At 42.3% G+C, this 16259-nt stretch overlaps 1 protein-coding gene across 1 annotated transcript in view; it reads left to right on the top strand.

Annotated features, from left to right (window-relative positions):
• SCARA5 (scavenger receptor class A member 5) overlaps positions 1-16259 on the top strand; it is a 590798-nt gene that overhangs the window by 492716 nt on the left and 81823 nt on the right. The window contains exon 7 of the mRNA XM_029596225.1: positions 14385-14444. Within this exon, the coding sequence (XP_029452085.1) occupies positions 14385-14444 (60 nt within the window). The remainder of the gene's footprint in view (positions 1-14384; positions 14445-16259) is intronic.

Consider the following 16259-nt stretch of genomic DNA (forward strand, 5'->3'; position numbering starts at 1 on the left):
CAGCATTTAAAAAATAAATAAATAAATAAATGTCAAAATCGGGGTTTAAACCCTGTCGTTGTGGCAAAGTAATGTCAGTCACGGACGGACACGACCGATGTTACAGATGTCTAGGACCAGATCACAATTGGGAAGATTGTGAATTTTGCTCTAAGATGTCACCTAGAGCACTAAAACAAAGGGCCTATAGGCTTCAGGAACTTTTTGCCTCAAGGGACCCATCGGAGGCTCATTCATCACCTGGCCCACTAACTTCATCGGCTCCATCAAAAAAGAGAACTTTGTCGTCGGATCCTGAATCCTCCACTCTTGGAGGTAAGGAGAATGCAAAACGACGAAGGCCAATGGATTCTAAAAAATCCACAGAGCCTGTAGAGCCACAACGTACCATATCGGTGCCAGAAACCTCAGCGCTGACACCTTCTGCGCCTACGGCGCCGTCTGTGCGTAAAAAAGTATCAGCGCCGGGAGAAGGATCAGCGTACAACCTGACGAAACCGGCACGCATGGCGCAGCAGAAGCCACCGCGCAGATCAAATACGCGCACGGCGCCGTTGAAATCTGCGCATACAGCACTGACTCCAGTGAAATCTATGCGCACGGCGCCGATAATCCTTGTGCGCACAGGATCAGAGAGATATGTGCATTAATCTACATCCACACATAAATCTACATCCTCGCACAACTATACAGCCAGCTTGGGGGGGGCCTCCTGACCCCACGGGGTCAGGAGGCCCCCCCAAGCTGGCCAAAAGTTCCGGTTGGGTCCAATGGGGGTCCCGGAGTGGAGGCGCGGTGAATCATGTGACGTCCGCGTCACTCTGACGTGACGCCGACGTCACGTGCTCCTCGCAAAGGAATACAGGAATGGCTTCCTGACTCCCCGCTGGACCACCAGGGAGTTTTGGTAAGTCTTGGGGGGGGATTAAGGAGGGTGAGGGGTTTAAATTTTTATTTAGGGAACCGGTGCACGTATGGACATAGCCTCAACTTATGGAATTCTACATATGTCCATATTGACCGAAATTGACCCTCACCTTCGACTTATGGACTTATGAACATAAACTTTTTGTCTGCACATCCCTACAATTCCCATCCACAACTGGGGGAGGAAATTGCTTTGCTTCGCAAACAACAAGCAATTCAACAAATTCACCCACACTCCAATTCAACAGCATTTTATTCCCCGTACTTCCTCATACCCAAGAAGTCGGGGGGCCTTCGCCCCATATTAGACCTAAGGGAATTGAACAAATTTCTCACCAAGGAGAAATTCAAAATGGTATCGTTGAAATCAATCCTTCCTCTCATTCAAACCAACGATTGGATGTGTTCCATCGATCTGAAGGATGCTTACACACACATTCCAATCCATCCATCCTTGTGGCGTTACCTATGCTTTCGCTACAGACATCAACACTACCAGTACAAAGTTCTTCCCTTTGGATTATCGGCTGCACCCAGGGTATTCACCAAATGCATGATAGTGGTGGTGGCTCATCTCAGGAAACAAGGTATAACCATCTTTCCATATCTGAACGATTGGCTCATACTCGGACCAACTCCAAACATCTTACTGGATCACTTCCATCGGGTGATACACTGTGTACAAGAATTAGGATTGGTGATCAATTTTCAGAAATCCCACCTACAACCAACACAACAGTTACAGTTCGTAGGCGCATGCCTGGACACTACATGCAACAGAGCATACCTCCAAGACGACAGAATATCACACTTCCGTCACCTTCTATATACCTTGAACCATACTCAAAGACCGTCAGCGAGACAAGTTTTGGTAGTCCTGGGCCACATGGCGGCGGCAAATTTCACGGTTCCCAACACCTCATGTGCAGCCTACAATGGTTCCCAACATTGTAGGCTGCACATGAGGCGCCTACAATGGGGACTAAAATGCCAATGGAAACAGCATTCACAACCATTGACGCAGAAGGTATCGCTGACCGCCGAAATGAAAAAGGTTATAACATGGTGGCTCCTAGACTCCACCCTGTCCAAAGGAGCATTGTTCAGCCCCCCTCCTCACAACGCAGTCCTAACCACAGATGCGTCTCACAAGGGCTGGGATGCACACCTAGAGATTTACGAAACACAAGGGTTATGGACAATCTCGGAACAGAATCTACAAATAAATTTATTGGAACTCAGAGTGATTCGCAATGCATTACAAGTATTCCAAGACCACCTGAAAGGACGCAGGGTCATGATCTACACGGACAACCAAGTAGCGATGTTTTACATCAACAAACAAGGAGGGTCCAGTTCATGGTCCCTTTGCAAGGAGACCCTGATAATTTTCGAACACGCTCACTGAAATTCCATACATCTCCAAGCAACTTACCTACCGGGAGTTGCAAACACAAGAGCGGACAGACTAAGCCGCATCTTTCATCCTCACAAATGGTCATTCAATACAGAAATAGCCCAAGACATATTTCTACAGTGGGGGACACCTTCGATAGATCTCTTTGCAACAGAGATCAATGCTCAGGTTCCCAAATTCTGCTCGATAAGACCAAGCCAATTCAGGATCGCTCAAGATGCCTTCCTCATTCCGTGGATGACAGGCCTTCTGTATGCCTTTCCTTCCATACCTCTCATAACATGAACAATTCAGAAGTGTATAGCGGACAAAGCTCAACTGATACTCATAGCCCCGGCCTGGCCGAGGCAGCCATGGTACAGTTTCCTGCTTCGACTATGCATCAAGGATCCAATTCCATTACCGAATCAACAAGATCTTCTCTGCCAAGATCAAGGGTACACTTCTACACCCACTACACTCCTCTCTACACTTGACAGCTTGGAGATTGAGAGGCTCCTTCTAACAGAACAAGGAGTTTCCACTTCAGCACAATTCATTTTGTTAGAATCAAGGAAACTCTCAACCAGGAAAAATTATAGCTATAAATGGAAACGTTACTCTGCCTGGTGCACTTCCAAAGGTGTACCACCATTGGACTGCTCACCGGAGTTGCTCATTGATTATCTTCATACACTATATGAAGCTGGTCTAGAAACATCATCCATCAGAGTTCACCTCAGCGCCATAGGCGCCTATCATAGACCAGTCAATGATATTCCTATATCCAATCACCCATTACTGACTCGTTTCATGAAGGGGTTAACGCACATTCATCCTCCGGTATCCAAACCTCCAGTTCCATGGAACCTCAACATAATCTTGGAACAGTTCATGCCGTTCCCATTTGAACCCATGGACTCAGCGCACATTAAATACCTCACATGGAAGGTGGTATTCCTGGTTGCAGTAACATCAGCACGAAGAGTTAGTGAGTTACAGGCTTTGGTCCATTGTCCTCCATACTTGCAATTTCATCACCAGAAGGTAGTTCTCCGAACTCACCCATCCTTCCTACCGAAAGTAGTTACCCCATTCCATCTCAATCAGACAATGGAATTACCAACTTTTTTCCCTAAACCGCACGCAAACGATAGGGAAAAACTACTGCACACACTAGATTGTAAAAGAGCTTTAACACACTACAAAGAAAGAACAAACTCGGACTCCCGTGTTTCTCAACTCTTTGTTTCCTTCGACCCGAAAGCACCTGGATTACCAGTGGCTAAACGCACCATCTCCAGCTGGATAGCGCAGTGCATCAAATTCTGCTATGACAAACAGAATTTACAATTACATTCTACTCCTAAAGCTCACCAAGTTAGAGCAGTAGCAGCCTCCTTGGCACACCTGAAGAATGTGCAACCCATAGACATTTGCAAGATAGCTACATGGTCATCACTGCATACCTTTACATCTCACTACTGCCTTGACCAACAAGCAGCCACTGATGTGACAATAGGGCAAGCAATACTGCAATCTCTATCCTCCAATACACAGTGACTGCCACACTGTCAAAGATCACGTACAAACACATATATCATAAATGACGTGATCGGGAGCTTGGGACTCCCATGACAGCATGGCTAATTCAGCCCTGCTATCGACGGGAAAAAGCAAGTTTGCTTACCGTAAACAATATTTCCGTAGATAGTAGGATGAATTAGCCATGCTGACCCACCCTCCTCCCTGGCAGTCACCAAGTCTTCGACTACAATGAGGCTTAATCACAGACTGAGGAGATTCCGTTACTTTCCTGCGCGGGAACACACGCGCAGCCGCAGAGAGCAAAGCTCTGTTCTCTGCTTTGACAAGCTCCGCCTCCCGGGCCTGATTGACAGATCCCATTAAAGCATGGCTAATTCATCCTGCTATCTACGGAAATATCATTTACGATAAGCAAACTTGCTTTTCCCGGATCACCCCTGGAGCCCTTTTTAAATATTGGTGTTACATTAGCTACCCTCCAGGGTTCAGGTACAATAGATGATTTTAATGATAGGTTACAAATATTAACTAATAGATCTGAAATTTCATTTTTGGGTTCCTTCAGAACCCTAGGATGCATACTATCTGGTCCAGGTGATTTGCTATTCTTTAATTTTTCAATCTGGTCTACTACATCTTCCAGGTTCACAGTGATTTGGTTCAGTTCATCTGACTCATCACCCTTGAAAACCATCTCCAGAACTAGTATCTCCCTAACATTCTCATTAGTAAACAGAGAAGCAAAGAATTCATGTAGTCTTTCTGCAATGGACTTATCTTCCCTAAGAGCCCCTTTAACCCGTCGGTCATCTAACGGCCCAACCGACTACCTGACAGGTTTCTTGCTTCGGATATATTTTTAAAAGTTTTTATTATGAGTTTTTGCCTCTACGGTTAACTTGATTTCAAATTCTCTCTTCACCTGTCTTATCAATGTTTTACACTTAACTTGACAATGCTTATGTTTTTTTCTATTTTCTTCAGATGGATCCTTCTTTCAATTTTTGAAGGATTTTTTTTGGCTAAAATAGCCTCTTTCACCTCACCTCTTAACCATGCCGGTAATTGTTTTGCCTTCCTTCCACCTTTCTTAATGCATGGAATACATCTGGACAGCACATCAAGGATTGTATTTTTAAACAATGTCCATGCCTGTTGAACACTTTTAACCTTTGCAGCTGCACATTTCAATTTTTTTCTAACTATTTTCCTCATTTTATCAGTTTCCCTTTTGAAAATTTAGTGTTAGAACTGTAGATTTACTTATTTTCCCCATTACAGTTATTAGTTTATTTATTTATTTATTTATTTATTTTAAATCTTTTTTCTATACCGTCGTTAAGCGGGTGCCATCACAACGGTTCACAATAACTATGTTGAAAAAGTGTCTAGAATTCTAACTCTTAAACAGGTGCCATCAAAAATACTGTAACATTATATCATAATAAGAACTATTTGGTGAGAGTTTAAAATCAATTATGTTATGATCACTATTGCCAAGTAGTCCCACCACCATTACCTCTCTCACCAAGTCCTGCATTCCACTAAGAATTAAATATAAAATAACTCCCTCTCTCATTGGTTCCTGAACCAATTGCTCCATGAAGCAGTCGTTTATTACACACACATGGAATTTCTACCCATATAGATTCTATTGAGCATTTAGCATGTATGACCTTTATCCTTTTGGACTCTATACCCTCCCAGATATAAAGTGCCACCTATCATTGTGATATAATTTGTACCCTGATATAGCAGTGTTCCATTGGTTATCCTCCTTCCACCACGTCTCTGTGATGCCAGTTATGTCAATCTCATCATATACTGCTATACACTCTAACTCTCCCATCTTACTTCTTAGACTTCTGGCATCCAGTGGACGGCCGGCACCATCTTTATAAATGGTGCCGGCCGTCCAGTGCTCTTACCATGTGATTGGGGCTGGCCAATGGCACGGTTACCTTGTCACATGGTAAGGGCAAAGGGCCATCGGCGCCATTTTTATTAGTGGCAGCCAACAGCCCGAGAACGGGAGATTGCTCCCGGGGCCCACTGGACCACCAGGTAATTTTAAAACGTTTTTGGGGGGGGTCGGGAGGGTGGAGGGGGCTAAGGGAGCGGTTTTACAGTGTCGGGGTGGGTTTTTTGTTTATCGGCCGACAGCCCGAGCGCAAGAGAACGCTCCCGGGACTGCCGCTGGACCACCAGGTAATTTTAAAACGTTTTTGGGGGGGGTCGGGAGGGTGGTGGAGGCTAAGGGAGCGGTTTTAAAGGGTCGGGTGGGTTTTTAGGTTGTGTCCTAACTCCCGTTAGTGTGCACTAACCCGATTAATGATTTTTTCACAATAAATCGGTGGAATTTCTATTGTATCACACTCTTTAACGATTAATGACGATTTAAAAAATATCGGACGATATTTTAAATCGTCAAAAAACGATTCATATCCCTAATTTCCAGTCATCCTGAGATTGATGTGAACTGGGTGAGGTAGAGCCATATAAACTTTATCTTCTCTCTCACACACTTACACATTCCTTCTCTCGTAGACTCCCTCTCTCACACATGCCTATGCTCTCACATATACTCCCTCTTTCATATATGCACATGCTCTTTCTCCCTCATATACACATACACACATACAAAGGCTCTTCTTTCACACACATACACACTTACACAGGCTCTTTCTTTCACATACATACACGCATGCATATGCACAGACTTTCACACACATCAATCATTATACTAAAACTATACCAATAGAATAAATATTTCAAAACAGCTGACAAACAGAACATCATTCAATACGTTCTCAAAAAACAATAAAATATTTCAAAACAACAGTAATATCAGATAACACCCCACAGATAAATCTAATAAGTATAAAAACATCTCCCATTCTCCATACCTGGTATCTTTTGATTTACAATCACCCTGAGATTGTGATGGATTGTGTACACACACATACTTACAAACTTCCTCTAATACACACATACACAGGCTTTCTCTCTTCCTTACAACACACACACACACACACAGTCACACTTATATAGGCTTTCACACAAACCCTCTTACAAACACATCTACACAGGCTCTCTCACTCACCCACACACTCATACATATAAGTGGTCTTTCTATCTCTCTCACACATAAACACACATACACACACACATATATAGACTGTCTCACACACCACACACACACATGCACACAGGCTGTCTCATGCATACACACACTCACACATGCATATAGGCTCTCTTTCTTTCTCTTTCTCATGCACCCATACATGCATGCAGGCTCTCATGTTCACACACTTGCATAGAGGAAACAGGCTCTCACTCTCTCATTCTCACACACATACAAACATGCACACAGGCTCTCTCACACACCCACAAATGATTACAGGCTCTCATTCTCACACACGTTCTCTTACAAACCCACACATGCTTACAGACTCTCACTCTCACACGTACATACAGGCTCCCACTTTCACACAAACACACACACGCACACACAGGCTCATTGTCAGGCACACACAGCATACATACACTCTCAGGGTCTCCCTTCTCTTTCTTCAGGCCATGACCATCCTCTTTCTTCAGGCTGCAATGAAATGGGCTCAGTTGTGGCACCCTCTTTCTTCAGGCCGTGCCCTGCCACCCTCCTCTTTCTTTGGGCCGCAGTGAGATGGGCTATGCCACGACCGAGTTAGGTCTCCATTTTCTTTAGACTGTGGCAAGCTAAGCTATGCCATGGTTCCACTGGGCCTCCTCTTTCTTTGGGCCCTGTGAGATGGGCTATGCCACAGCACTACGATCACTTTATAATCCAGCTATCAGGTCCTTACTGGTGAGGGGACAGCATCACATTGCACCTCCGCAGTGTCTCTTCCCTCACAGCACCCTGTGCAATCTCACAGGTCGAACACCCCAAAAGCCAGCTATGTTGCCTCCTACATCAGTCTTCCTACTGAATAAGAAGCCTGTGTTTGAAAAGGGAGCAGGGCCATTGAAGGACCTGTGGGTGCTCTATAACTCCTTTCCCACTTTTCAGGCTGGAAGGGGAGGGAGAGAAAGGAGTGGAGGAAAAGAAAGTGGTGATCTGTGGTGAGGGAGTGGAAGCTGATGGTGATTTACTATGGGAAGAGAAAGGGAGTATGTGACAATCAGGGCCAGTCAAATAGTCTCCTATGAGAAACAGTTTTAAGGCCCCTGCGACAGTGAGAACTATATAAAACATAAATAATGAATACTTTTTATCTTTGAGATACAGGAAAATAAAGTCAGTCTCAAAATTCAAAATTTTTCAAATATATGATTATTTAATTCATCAAAGCGGCAACTCCATTGCTCTAAAGACACAAGAATATTTCAATACCGGGTCCCCCGACACGGACCCGTGTTTCGCCAAACGCGGCTGCGTCGGGGGGGAACAGTAGTTTCTTTGTGGCATTCAAAACTAAAAATAAAACAAAAGCAAAATATTAATTTTTATAAGGGATCTGATTTATAACAGAGGATCCCATAATAGTTAGCCATTTTTTACATAAAACAACTTTCATGTACCATTTTAGGTAATGTATTCTATGAATTAAACCACAGAGAGGAACGCAATACTTGCAGATCACAGAGGTTATGGGGTAGAGCGGATAATAGACAACCAAGTTGGAAAAACCGTACATGAGCATTATCATAAACATATTTCCTAATAGTATCAGTTATGTGTGGGATATGTAGACCTAAGATAAATAATTCAAATTTTTAAAAAATCAGCAAGAGAGAAAAACATGCCATTCTTTTTAGTAACATAGAATAAGTTCAAGTTTATAACGTGTGTGGCATTTTAACCACAGTTCCAGTATAAATAAACATACAATATACTTATATAAACATTAGAGAACCCCTTAAAAGCTCCCAGACTTTAAAGTCTGAATAATTCCATATCCCGATCACAAATCAAATACTATGAACATGAAATACGATACCTTTAAATTTTTCGTCTTGACAGCGTTTCGGGCAAGGAGAGCTTAGAACGCCGACATTACTCAACATTTTAAAGGTTTGGGAGCTTTTAAGGGGTTCTCTAATGTTTATATAAGTATATTGTATGTTTATTTATACTGGAACTGAGGTTAAAATGCCACACACGTTATAAACTTGAACTTATTCTATGTTACTAAAAAGAATGGCATGTTTTTCTCTCTTGCTGATTTTGATTTGATTTTTTAAAAATTTGAATTATTTATCTTAGGTCTACATATCCCACACATAACTGATACTATTAGGAAATATGTTTATGATAATGCTCATGTACGGTTTTTCCAACTTGGTTGTCTATTATCCGCTCTACCACATAACCTCTGTGATCTGCAAGTATTGCTCTCCTCTCTGTGGTTTAATTCATAGAATACATTACCTAAAATGGTATATGAAAGTTGTTTTATGTAAAAAATGCCTAACTATTATGGGATCCTCTGTTATGTATCAGATCCCTTATTAAAATTAATATTTTGCTTTTGTTTTATTTTTAGTTTTGATTGCCACAAAGAAACTACTGTTCCCCCCCCCCCCCCCCCCGACGCAGCCGCATTTGGCGAAACACGGGTCCGTGTCGGGGGACCCGGTGTTGAAATATTCTTGTGTCTTTAGAGCAATGGAGTTGCCACTTTGATGAATTAAATAATCATTTATTTGAAAAATTTTGAATTTTGGGACTGACTTTATTTTCCTGTATCTCCTTGGTGACTTGGCTAGTATATTTGGAGATCAGTTCTTGCTCCACTGTACTGCTTGTACTTTTTATCTTTGCCATGCTTATACCTTTGATTTTCTCTCTTTCTATCACTTGTCTCCATATTCATTCTCTTTTTCCTGCTCATCAACTTTTCTCCCATCTTTCTTTACCTTGCCCCTATTCAAACTTTTCTGTATTTTTTTTCCTCTTCTTTTAGGGGCCAGTACTGCTCTCTTTCCAGACCTTGTGGAGGCCATAAACAAGCACGTAGAGGGCAAACCAACTGTAATAGCAAAAACCAGGCAAAAGGAAAGAGGGGTGGAAAAAAAACTAGAAAACTGTTGTTTATTTTTTATTTTATTTTATTTAAAAACTTTTCTATACCATCGTTTAGTAATGCACCATCACAACGGTTTACATTTCGGCACGAAATAGGTTTGGTTTGGTTTCTAAGTTATCCATAGTGTGCCAATATTTTACGGTTACATAGTTCAATAATATACTCTAAATGAGAAGTGGGTTGGGGTTACTATTTATATGATTGTTAGGATAATCATATATGTGTATACTGTTTTTAATGTAATATTTAATTATGGGTAAAATAATAAAATTGTCAATTCTACCTTTTTATGGTGACTTTCAGCTGTATGTATTTTTTGTTAGTCAGCACTCTCATTGTGAAACGCTTTTTTGAAAAGCCAAGTTTTTAGGCCTTTTTTGCAGAGTTTTAATTCTTTCATTATTCTTAGTTCAAGTGGTAATGTGTTCCATAATAATGGTCCTGCCAAAGATAGTGCTCTCTCTCTAACTTGGGTCAATTTTGCTGTTTTGACTGAGGGAATGGTTAGTAGTGCTTTATTGGCTGACCTGAGATTTCTTTGAGGGACATGTAATCGTAGGGCAGTGTTTAGCCAGTCGGTGTTTTCGTCATTTATTAGTTTATGAATTGTGCATAGTGTTTTGAATTGTACTCTTTGTTCTATTGGGAGCCAGTGTAAATCCACAAGTGTTTGGGTGATGTGATCTCTTTTTCCTTTTCCAGTTAGTATTCTGGCAGCTGAGTTCTGTAGTATTTGCAGTGGCCTGATTGTGGTATATGGTAATCCTAGGAAAAGTGTGTTACAGTAGTCTGTGCTAGCAAATATTAGTGCTTGTAGTACTGTACGAAAGTGTTCTTGAGTTAACAAGGGTTTTAGTCTTCTAAGGACCATTAGTTTGGCATAGCCTTCTCATACTTTTATTGATATGTGTTGTTTAAGGCTGAGTTTAAGGCAGTCTAAATTGTCATAAATATGGCAAATCAATGTTTTAGAATCTAATAACCCAGCAAAATATAACATGGAAGAATACAATATAAACAGTAAACTAATGCAATAAATTAAAACATGGCAGCATGACCATGTTTGAGAAGTTTCACAGTGAGACTGCACTCTGAAGGCATTCTGGTTGTGATTTGGATATTTGGTGATCGCTTGCAGCCCTGTTCAAGCTGATGGTCAGTGGTAGTATATGAGAATGTACCCGACATGGCAGGATATTATTCCCAATAGTAGTGCTGCTTCCACTACTATCAGTTTTGGCAGCTGGATTCAAATCCAAGAAGTGTAGAGTTATGCATCTGGAGTGTGGTAATCAGAAAAAATTGTATATGATGGGGAGTGAAACATTGATGTGCATGGACAAGAGAGAGACCTTGGGGTAAAAGTATCTGGCAATCTGAAGAAGGTGAAGCAATGTGACAAGGCAACAGCTAAAGCCAGAGGAATGCTGACCGCATAGAGAGAGGAATAACCAGCAGGAAAAAGGAAGTGATAATGCCCTTGTACAGGTCTTTGGTGAGGCATCAACAGTAGCAGTTCTGGAGACTGTATCTCAAAAAGGATAGAGACAGGATGGAGGTGGTCCAGAGAAGGGCAACCAAAATGATGTGGGATCTGTATTGGAAGACTTATGAGGAGAAACTGAAGGATCTAAATATATATATCCTGGGAGAGAAAAGATGCAGGGGAGATATGATACAGACTTTCAGATACTTGAAATGTTTTAATGATGCACGAATGTCAAACTTTTTCCATTGGAAAGGAAACAGTAAAATTAGGGGTCACAAAATGAAACTCCAGGGGGGACAACTCAGAATCAACATCAGGTCATATTTCTTCACCAGTGGATACTTGGAATGCCCTTCCAAAGGAAGTGGTGAAGAAGCAAACAGTCAACAAATTAAAGGGCATGGGATAAACCCTGTGGATCCCTAAAGGCTAGAGGACGAAAATAAAGAAGAGGGTGCATGTGGCTAACCTACATGGAATGGCAGTTATTTCCCTTAAGCATAGGGATTACTATCCTCAATCAATAGCCTTGATGCTTTTGATACAACTGCAACATTGCTCTCCGCTTCAATGGTGAGATGGGTGGGGAGGAGGAAGGAGAACTAGATACAGATAACAACCAACATGGGCCTTGACCTTTACGGTCTGGGGTACTGACATGCACACATAAGGGAAAAAGCCCAGGATGGCTTCTACAGCTTGAAGAACATCAAGCAGCTTTGTCTGAAATATCAAGAAGGCTGTTCAGCTCACCCCGTAATGTTGCAAGCAGTAATTTGTTATGGATTTGGCAGTTGCTTGGTTTTGATTGTAAATATTACTACCCTTATCATAAGGCTTGGGTGTAACTGCAGGGAGCAGCAGTTACTAGGGGTGTGCATTCGTTTTGAACTTATATGTAAAATGCTACTTTTTTTTTTTTTTTTAACTTAAAAAAGTGATGAGGCGAAAACGATCGGATTTCCAACTTATTCAACATAGCTATGTTGAATACATTGGAAATCGCAATCGTTGATCTTAAATAAAAATTTAAACCCCTCACCCTCCTTAATCTCCCCCCAAGACTTACCAAAACTCCCTGGTGGTCCAGCGGGGAGTCAGGAAGCCATTCCTCTATTCCTTTGCGAGGAGCACGTGACGTCCGTGTCACGTCGGAGTGACGCGGCCATCACGTGGTCCACCGCGGTTCCGCTCCCGGACCCCTCGTTGGACACAAACGGAACTTTTGGCCAGCTTGGGGAGGTCAGGAGGCCCCCCCAAGCTGGCCAAAAGTTCTATTTGTGTCCAATGAGGGGTCCGGGAGCGGAACCGCGGTGGACCACGTGACGGCCGCGTCACTCCGACGTGACGCGGACATCATGTGCTCCTCGCAAAGGAATAGAGGAATGGCTTCCTGACTCCCCGCTGGACCACCAGGGAATTTTGGTAAGTCTTGGGGGGGGATTAAGGAGGGTGAGGGGTTTAAATTTTTATTTAGGGAACCGTTGCACGTATGGACATAGACTCAACTTATGAAATTCTCCATATGTCCATATTGACCGAAATTGACCCCCCTTTTCGACTTATGGACTTATGAACATAAACTTTTTGTCTGCACATCCCTAGCAGTTACTACCATAAGAAGCTGGCTGGCCAGACTGGATGGGCCATCTGGTCCTTTTCTTCGTCATTATTATGTTACCAGCACTAGGTGTGCCTTGTTCCAGTTCACTTTATGGACCCTATAAGGGTCTGTGATCCCACACATATGTTATCTGACCTAGTATGAGGATAGAAAAATTACCTGTCTTTACTTTCAACATTCACTGTATGTATTGTTATCAAAGCAGATCTTCATGAACAATTAGGGGCGGATTTTCAGAGCCCTGCTCGCGTAAATCCGCCCAAAACCAGGCGGATTTACGCGAGCAGGGCCCTGCGCGCCGGGAAGCCTATTTTACATAGGCCTACCGGCGCGCGCAGAACCCCGGGACTCACGTAAGTCCCGGGGTTTTCAGAGGGGGCCTGTCGGGGGCGTGTCGGGGGGCGGGCCTGAACCGCGCGGCGTTTTCGGGGCGTGTTGGGAGCGTTCCGGGGGCGTGGCTACGGCCCGGGGGCGTGGCCGCGCCCTCCGGACCCGCCCCCAGGTCGCGTCCCGGCGCGCAGGAGGTAAGGGGGGGGTTTAGACAGGGCCGGGCGGGTGGGTTAGGTAGGGGAAGGGAGGGGAAGGTGAGGGGAGGGCAAAGGAAAGTTCCCTCCGAGGCCGCTCCGATTTCGGAGCGGCCTTGGAGGGAATGGGGGTAGGCTGCGCGGCTCGGCGCGCGCCGGCTATACGAAATCGATAGCCTTGCGCGCGCCGATCCAGGATTTTAGCGGATACGCGCGGCTCCACGCGTATCTACTAAAATCCAGCGTACTTTTGTTTGCGCCTGGAGCGCAAACAAAAGTAGGCTATTCGCGCTCGTTTTAAAATCCACCCCTTAATGATTTGGTTAGATTAAGATTTCAATTGACTCCTCCAAATCAAGGATAGAATATATCTCCAGACCTATCTACAATGTGTTTTGTACTGATTTTTAAATATGTAAGCATTACCCAGGATGCAGGTAACATGCCAAAACATGGTATGTTGTTTTTTTTTAATTTGATTTTCCCCGCTTTTTTTGGCTATGATATTTTTCTCTTCTCTTTTTTATCTAAATGTGCAGAAGTATGATCCACCTGCATTGGACTATGTGAGAATAATCCTAAAATGCTTAGTTTCTCGATGTGTGTGATCTTTCAAATGCACCCTTTCCATACCTCTGCTGAAATCAACAAAAAGGTTTTGCATTTGAGAAACATCCACGTATTCTTGTTTGCTCCTGGTGGCTCATTAGTAAAGTTACTTTCAACAATAAATATTAATGCAGCCCTATGTAGATAATAATGTTCATTGCCTCAGTAATAATATTAACTTTCTTTTACCTACCAGGAGATCGAGGTCCCAAGGGAGAAAAGGGAGACAGAGGGGAAAGAGGCAATGCTGATGCTGGTAAGCAAACATCTTTTCTATTCCTTATTTCTGTTACCTCAGGTATAATGACAGCATTATATTCATCCATCAGTTCTGGCATATGCAAAATGAAGTTAACATGAGATGTGCTGAGGGAGCATTGCATTAGAATTAAGCAAAAGTCACAGAATAATCTCATTTAAGACATTTCTGCTGTATTTATTGCAATCTTACTAGGAGTTTTCACAAAAAAAAACAAAAAAAAAAAAAAACGCACCCATTTTTCCAGCCAATCCAGTACAGTCCTGCATTATTTAAACTGGCATGCAAGTTTAAAAGGACTGCAAAGCCCATTGTCCCCCCATCCCTGTGCCGCCCAGTAGTCAGAATTCCCTAGTGGTGATAGTGGCTCCTATTCCACCCCAGAGCCCCTTGCAGGCCGAGAAAGTTAAATGCCATGGAGTTTGCAGAGCCCCATCCCCTTAGAACATAAGAACATAAGATTTGCCATATCGGGTCAGACCAAATGTCCATCAAGCCCAGTATCCTGTTTGCAACAGTGGCCAATTCATGTTACAAGTACCTGGCAGGATCCCAAAAGGTCTATAGATTCCATGCTCCTTATCCCAGTGATAAGCAGTGGACTTCCCTAAGTCCATGTTAATAGTGGTATATGGACTTTTCGCCGGGAACTTGTCCAAAGCTTTTTTAAACCCAGCCATAATAATACTTTTCACTATATCCTCCAGCGTTTCCAAATTCCAGAGTTTAATTATGTGTTGAGTAAACAAAATATTTTCTCCTATTTGTCTTAAATGTATCATCTAGTAACTTCACTGAATGTCCTCTAGTGTTTATACTTTGTGAAACAGTAAACTACCTCTATTATTTATTTATTAAAGGCTTTTATATACCGAATTTCTTGATAAAAATCAAATCAGCTCGGTTTACATCTCCCCTCGTTTATATCTCCCCTCAGCTGTCTCTTCTCCAAACTGAAGAGCCCTAACCTCTTTAGCCTTTCTTCTCTAAAAATATTTGCTTTGCTTTGATAGATTTGCAAATATTGTGCACTATTTCCCAAAAACAACCCACAAATGAACAAAAAAATCTCCAAAAAACAAACCAAAGTCAAAAAAATTAATGTGCGAATCATTAATATCCTACAAGCGATCAAGTTTCGCTTTCTACCACTGGCAGCTGGGATACATTGTTATCAATGAAAACTGGAATAATTGGCCAGAGTAGATGGGCCAGTTGGGCATTTTCTGCTGCCATCTACTAGGTTATATTTTACTATGATGCATTGATATATTTGTTTTTATTTCTGTTTGTTTAATAACATTCAAATACAACAAAACTAAATTAATATCTAAAAATAAAACATATCACATCATTTTATACATAGATAAAGAAACAAAATTTAAAGAGGAAAAAGATAATTACAATTATGGTGAGAAGCCTAAAGTCCACAAAATTGGAGGAATCTGAAAAAAAAACTCACATTTCAGGGGATAATAAGAAAAAGAGAAAAAAAACAGTACAAATACCATATTATATAAACTTTTCATTGGTATAGTCTAACAGACAGTAACACCATTAGCTGTTTTTTATTTTTTTGAGGGACTGGAGTTTATTGATGCAGAACTAAACCATTGATTTTGCAATTCCATGGGAGAGTAATTAGTAGAACCAAGCTGCTGGCACTAACTTTCAAAAAGGAGATAGAGCAGCTTTTAAACTAGAACAAGGGGTGGGGGGAGCCGACAGTCACTCAGCAGTGCATGGTTCAGAGAAATGTATCCTTGAAGGATACTAATGAAACAGGAGAGTTAGGGCATCCCAACAGAGAGG

Source organism: Rhinatrema bivittatum, chromosome 3 (genome assembly GCF_901001135.1).
Source record: "Rhinatrema bivittatum chromosome 3, aRhiBiv1.1, whole genome shotgun sequence".
Classification (NCBI taxonomy): domain Eukaryota; kingdom Metazoa; phylum Chordata; class Amphibia; order Gymnophiona; family Rhinatrematidae; genus Rhinatrema; species Rhinatrema bivittatum.